At 46.7% G+C, this 8,210-nt stretch overlaps 1 protein-coding gene across 1 annotated transcript; it reads right to left on the bottom strand.

Moving 5' to 3' along the window:
* Positions 1-4,950: 4,950 nt before the first annotated feature.
* LOC110501938 (oligodendrocyte transcription factor 1-like) lies at positions 4,951-7,209 on the bottom strand. The gene has a single exon (XM_021579817.3). The coding sequence runs from the start codon at positions 6,507-6,509 to the stop codon at positions 5,721-5,723; it is 789 nt and encodes a 262-aa protein (XP_021435492.2). The 5' UTR covers positions 6,510-7,209; the 3' UTR covers positions 4,951-5,720.
* Positions 7,210-8,210: the final 1,001 nt, after the last annotated feature.

Raw genomic sequence — 8,210 nt, 5'->3', positions numbered from 1 at the left:
TATATATATATATATATATATATATATATATATATATATATATATATATATATATATATATATATGCTAAATATTATTTGTAATTTGTAATGTCTTTATTGTTTTCAAACTTCTGTATGTGTAATGTTTACTGTTAATTTTTATTGTTTATTTCACTTATGTATATTATCTACCTCACTCATTGAATTGAATTGAATTGAATTGAATTGAGAGAAATAGAGGAGAGAGAGAGAGAGAAGGAGAGAGAAAGAGAGAGAAAGAGAGAGAGGAGGAGAGAGAAGGAGAGACATTGAGAGAAGGAGATACAAAGGGAGAAGGGGAGAAGGAGAGAGAAGGAGAGAGAAATAGAGAGAAGAGGAGAGAGGAGAGAGAGGAGAGATAAGGAGAGAGAAAGAGAGAGAAAGAGAGAGGAGAGAGAAAGAGAGAGAAGGAGAGGAGAGAGAAATAGAGAGAAGAGGAGAGAGGAGAAAGAAGGAGAGAGAAAGAGAGAGAAGGAGAGAGAAAGAGAGAAGGAGAGAAAAAGAGAGAGAATGAGAGAGAGGAGGAGAGAGAAGTAGAGACAATGAGAGAAGGAGAGAAAAAGAGAGAGAAGGAGAGAGGAAAGAGAGAGAAGGAGAGAGAGAGGAGGAGAGAGAAGGAGGGGGAGAGAGAAGGAGAGAGAAGGAGAGAGGAAAGAGAGAGAAGGAGAGAGAGAGGAGGAGAGAGAAGGAGGGGAGAGAGAAGGAGAGAGAATGAGAGAAGGAGAGACAAAGAGAGGAGAGAGAAGGGGAGAAGGAGAGAGAAAGACAGAAGGACAGCGAAAGATCGAAGGAGAGAGAAAGGGAGAAGGAGAGAAGGATAGAGAATGTGAAAAGGAGAGAGAAAGAGAGACAGAGAGGAGAGAGGGGAGAAGGAGAGAGAAATAGAGAAGGGGAGTGAGGAGAGAGAAGGAGAGAGAAAGAGAGAAGGCGAGAGAAAGGGAGAAGGCGAGAGAGGAGAGAGGAGAGCGAAAGAGAGAAGGAGAGAGAGGAGAGAGAAAGAGAGAAGGAGAGAGAGGAGAGAGAAAGAGAGAAGGCGAGAAGGAGAGAGAAAGAGAGAAGGGGAGAAAGATTGAAGGAGAGAGAAAGGGAGAAGGCGAGAGAAAGGGAGAAGGAGAGAGAAAGATCGAAAGAGGGAGAAAGGGAGAAGGAGAGAAGGAGGGAGAAAGGGAGGAGAGAGAAAGAGAGAAAGAGAGGAGAGAGAAATAGAGAAAGAAAGGAGAAGGAGAGAAGGAGAGAAGGAGAGGGAAGGAGAGAGAAGGGGAGAAGGAGAGAGAAGGAGAGAGAGAGAGAAAGAAGGCGAGAGAAAGATAGAAGAGAAGTAATCAAAAGGGCAGTAATTACACATGTGTTTGATTTATTGCGTGTAGAGAGATGAAATGGGGAAGACGTTGCTAAACAAAAGACAACTGTTTCACTATATGGGGTGATGTGGGGGGTGGGGGCAGTGGGGTTGGTGGGGGCGGTGGAGGCAGGGGGGCAGTTTCTCAATTTGGCCATCCAAATGAACCAGAAGTACTGTATACCAGTCATTATTGTAATCACACCATCACACACCATCACACCATCAGACACAATCACACACCATCAAACCATCACACACCATCAGACCATCACACACCATCACACATATCACACACCATCACACACCATCACACCATTACACACCATCATACCTTCACACACTATCACACACCATCACACAATCACATACCATCACACACCATCACACCATCACACAACATCACACACCATAACACACCATCACACACCATCATACCATAACACACCATCACACACCAACACACACCATCACACACCATCACACCATCACACACCATCACACACCATCAGCCACCATCACACCATCACACTATCACACACCATCACACACCATCACACCATCACACACCATCATACCATCACACACCATCACATACCATCACACCATCGCCACATCACACACAATCACACATCATCACACACCATCACACCATCACACCATCACACCATCACAACCATCACACCATAACACACCATCACACCATCACACACCTTCACATACCATCACACCATCACACATACACCATCACATCGTCACACACCATCACACACCATCACACACACATCATCACACACCATCACACATCATCACACATACACCATCACACCGTCACACACACAACATCACACCATCACACACACACCATCACATGCCATCACACACCATCAATCCATCACACACCGTCACACACCATCACACACACACCATCACACACACACACACACTATCACACACCATCACACACCATCAAAGACACACACCATCATACACCATCACACCATAACACTATCACACACACAAACTATTACACACCATTACACACCATCACACACACACACCATCACACACCATCACGCCATCACACACACACACTATCACACACCATCACACACCATCACACACCATCACGCCATCACACACACACTATCACAAACCATCACACACCGTTACACCCTCACACACAATCACAGACACACACCATCACACCATCACACCATCACACACAATCACACACCATAACACACCATCACACACCATCACTCACCATCACACACACACCATCACACACCATCACAGACGCACTCCATCACACCATCACACACCATCTCACACCATCACACACCATCACACACCATCACATACCATCACGCCATCACACACCATCACCCACCATCACACACCATCACATACCATCACACACCATCACACCATCACACACACACCATCACACCCTCAAAACATCACACAACATCACACCATCACACTATCACACACCATAAAACCATCACACAACATCACACCATCACACCATCACACACCATCACACCATCACTCACACATCATCACAGACACACACCATCACACCATCACACCATCACTCACCATCACACACCATCACAGACACACACCATCACACACAATCACACCATCACTCACCATGACACACCATCACACACACACCATCACACCATCAAACCATCACACAACATCACACCATCACACTATCACACACCATAAAACCATCACACACCATTACACCATCACACACCATCACACCATCACTCACCATGACACACCATCACTCACCATCACACACACCATCACACACCATCACACTATCACACACCATCACCCACCATCACACACCATCACACACCATCACACACACACCATCACATACCATCACACACCATCACACCATCACACACACACCATCACACCATCAAACCATCACACAACATCACACCATCACACTATCACACACCATAAAACCATCACACACCATCACACCATCACACCATCACACACACACATCATCACAGACACACACCATCACAAAATCACACCATCACTCACCATCACACACCATCACACACAATCACACCATCACACTATCACACACAATCACACACCATCACTCACACACCATCACACACACACCATGACACACCATCACATCATCACACACCATCACACCATAACACACAATCACACACCATCACACACCATCACACACAATCACACACACACCATTACACACACCATCACACACCATCAAAGACACACCATCACACATACATGCCATCACACACACTACCTATGACACACCATCACACATTTTCAAACCCCATCACACAAAATCACACACCATCACAGACACACACCATCACACACAATCACACCATCACACTATCACACACAATCACACACCATCACACACCATCACACCATCACACACCATCACACACACACCATCACACACACCATCACATGCACACCATTACACACCATCACACCATCACACACCATCACACACAATCACACACCATCACACACCATCACACCATAACACACAATCACACACCATCACACACCATCACACCATAACACACCATCACACACCATCACACACACATGCCATCACACACACTTACTATCACACACCATCACACACCGTCACACCCCAGCACACAATATCACACACCATCACACCATCACACTATCACACACACACACTATCACACACCATTACACACCATCACACACACACACACACCATCACACACACCATCACACACCATCACACACACTCCATCACACACACACACTATCACACACCATCACACACTGTCACACCCTCACACACCATCACAGACACACACCATCACACACCATCACACCATCACACATCACACACACACACTATTACACACCATCACAAACCATCACACACACACACCATCACACACCATCACACACCATCACACACACCATTACATACCATCACACCATCACACACACACCATCACACACACACACCATCACACACCATCACACACACCATCACATACCATCACACACCATCACACCATCACACACACACCATCACACCATCACACCATCACACACACACCATCACACCATCACACCATCACATACCATCACACCATCACACACACACACCATGACACACCATCACACCATCACACTATCACACACCATCACACACACACACCATAACACACCATCATACACCATCACACATACCATCACATACCATCACACACCATCACACCATCACACACACACCATCACACCATCACACCATCACACTATCACACACCATCACGTACCATCACACCATCACACACATCATCACAGACACACACCATCACACACCATCACACCATCACACACCATCACACCTCACACACCATCCCACACACAACATCACACCATCACACCATCACACACACATAATCACAGACACACACCATCACACCATCACACACCATCCCACCATCACACAATACAGATGCTGAGAAGTGAACTAGAAACAGAGAGAGCACATAAAATAACTTTGTCATATGGTAAACAGTACATTTCTATTTATTGTCTGTGTTAGAACTTACACGTAGCTTCATCTATTATCATATAAAATAGAATTTGTTCATAAAATCTAAAATACATTGACTTTTACTGACCACAGTCACCAATAATTTCAAAAACTAATCTCGGTTACCCGGAAGTAAAAGTATGTTGTGAAAGTTTTGTAAGTTTTACTTCCGGGAAATGCCGTTAACAATTGTGATAACCTTTGTGCAAGGGAAGGAAGTGATGTCTCCTCCCTCTCAAATGGAAACTCTCGGCCAAACCCCTCCCTTCTGCGTGTTTTTAACATGCCCAAAAAGCGCATTTTAGTTTTCATACATTTTTACGATACAGCCAAAATTGACTTTGTGGCTGTGGAAATTATTTTTCATCTGCACACGGGCTTGAAAATCACTACACCCATTTAAAAACCACCTTCGCCTAATCCTCATTTGTCCAAATAATTAACAACAAAACCCCCAAACTAGGAACTACTGCTGCTTGCATCACACAATTATACATGAGCCTTGACAGATTCATCTGTCCACAAGATATTCATAAAAGCCTAATGGACAAAGTCCATTACAACAAAGTTATAATTGAATTAGTCAACAAAAAAAAAAGATAATACTAATATTAAAAAAAATAACATGTCAAGATCTCCAGAAAAATAAGATAATAAACCATAACCAGAAGTCCATCCGCTCAGAAGAATCAGTCATTGTAGCAGATCAGAAGAAAACATGAGAGGTGGTCCCAGCAAGCCTTCACTTGGGGAACCTGGGTCCAGGGCTGGGGTGGCTGAATCTGGGCAGCCTGCACACCACACAGGGGCAGAGTGGCCCTCCAGGAGCCCCAGCTGAGCCCCACTGCACTGGGGCCATGGGGCCCTCCAAGTGGCCAGGAGGCAACAGAGGACACTTGGAGGAGGAGGAGGAGGAGGAGGCTGAGGTCAGGAGAGATTCTGGGGAGAGGAGAAGCTGACTGGGGCCGGTGAGGAGGGGCCAACCCCCGGCCAGTAGCAGCCTGGGGACAGGCCCCGTGTTCACCCCCACACCAACCCCCACCCCAACACTCACCTCCCCCAGGAGCCGGCGCATCTCTTGCAGAGACGAGCCCAGGAGGAGGATGTAGTTACGGGCCAGGACCAAGGTGGAGATTTTGGAGAGCCTGCGTCCAGGTGGGGTCCCTGGCTGCTGCTGGTGGGAGTGTGGCCCCTGGGAGGAGGACGAGGAGGAAGGAGAGGAGGAGGCGTAAGGCACCATCACCTCCCTCAGAGCGTCCATGGCGACGTTCAGGTCCTGCATCCTCTTCCTCTCCCGGCTGTTGATCTTCCTCCTTAGATCCTGCTGCTCTTCGGGGCTCAGCTCCCGCGGTGGCTTGCCTGGTCTCTGGGGCCCCAGAGGCCCCCCCATGGCCCTAAGCCTGCCCCCATGACCAGCACCAAGCCCTAGAGGACACCTGGAGGAGAAGTCCTGGAGGTGGGCCCCCTGGGAGCAGAGAGGGAGAGGCTGCTCCTGATGGGCCCTGGTCATGGGGTTAGGTAAAACATTCATGGTCCTGATCCACACTGGAGATGGCTATGTCTGAGACGACAGAAAAACTACACTGGAGACTTGTCTGAGATGAAACCTACGCGTCACACAAGCGAAGAAGAGTCAGTCTTCTGTGAGTGCTCAGTTCTGCAATCAAGCAATTCAGCTTTACTCCTCTTCCATTAACCAGTTAGTCCCACACTGTCCTGACATTCTGGTCCAGTGTTGACGTCACTCCTTGGCTGTGGAAGAATCTTCTTTGCCTCACTGAATAGAAAGGAAAAAATGACCCAGCCAACAGTATGATGAGTCAGTAAGTGACCCGTCGGTCTCAGTGTTGGTGTCACAAGTCTTCCAGAGTTCTCTACGTGTTGAAAGCTGTCTCTGTCTCTGTCTCTCCTCTGTGAGTGTCTGGAGTTTCAGTGCTCCTTCATCTCACTTCCCCCCCCCCGGCTGTCTGAAGAGAACGACAAGGCAGACAGAGCTGAACTGAGCTAAACGCTCCCCTCACATCACATCTCATCCTCCCCTAACTCTGCTGCTGCTCGGACCCCTCCCCTTCACACCCAATCAGACTTCTGCTCTCTGGACTTAACACCCAAGGTGTGGGAAACACCCCATATCAACATATACTGTACCTACCCTGATTTACTACTTCTCATAGTCAAACCCGCTAGGCAATTGTTTCTTTGTTGGCTTTTCTGTTTCTGGGAGAGAGGAATGGAGCTAGAGAGAAATGATGAAATAGATAGGACTAGTGTGTAGAATGACGTAATAGACGGAGTGTGTGTGTGTGTGTGTGTGTGTGTGTGTGTGTGTGTGTGTGTGTGTGTGTGTGTGTGTGTGTGTGTGTGTGTGTGTGTGCGTGTGTGTGTGTGTGTGTGTGTGCGTGTGTGTGTGCGTGCGTGGGTGCGTGTGTGAGCCTGCGTGACACATTCTCTGTCTTTACTAGGGACAGAGGAGGACATTGTCACAGCAGAGATGACAATGATGAATGCATTACTAACCCTTTTACAGTAAAGACACAGAAAATGCATTTTGGTGAAAAAACACAGTACTGTAAAACCACTATAGCTGTAATACTTGATATAATCCCCCCCCCCCCCCACCCCACCCCCCACCCCACCCCAAAAAAAGGTCAAAAGTTGTTCAGTACTGTATGGTATCATCCTGCAATGCAGATCATTTTAATCTGTTCACCTTAAGCAGTTCAATCTCACCTGAAAACTGATTGTGTCACGATTGAAGGGACGTGCCACTGTAATCATTGAGGCTTGGAATCCTTCACCCTTCAATTAGTCTCAGCTCATATTGACACAATTAAGAAAACAGAGGGTAGGCAATAAGTGTGTACATTGATAGGACTTTAACAGAGCGTCAATGGGTGATAGCTACTGAGCTAACAGGGGAATCGGTGTAATGGGTGATAGCTACTGAGCTAACAGATGAATCGGTGTAATGGGTGATAGCTACTGAGCTAACAGATGAATCAGTGTAATGGGTGATAGCTACTGAGCTAACAGATGAATCAGTGTAATGGGTGATAGCTACTGACCTAACAGATGAATCAGTGTAATGGGTGATAGCTACTGAGCTAACAGATGAATCAGTGTAATGGGTGATAGCTACTGACCTAACAGATGAATCAGTGTAATGGGTGATAGCTACTGAGGTAACAGATGAATCGGTGTAATGGGTGATAGCTACTGAGCTAACAGATGA

This window comes from Oncorhynchus mykiss, chromosome 22, assembly GCF_057628025.1.
Source record: "Oncorhynchus mykiss isolate SJ-2025 chromosome 22, ASM5762802v1, whole genome shotgun sequence".
Classification (NCBI taxonomy): Eukaryota; Metazoa; Chordata; class Actinopteri; order Salmoniformes; family Salmonidae; genus Oncorhynchus; species Oncorhynchus mykiss.
The sequence above is the reverse complement of the archived record's forward strand: the minus strand, read 5'-3'. Positions and strand labels throughout refer to the sequence as shown.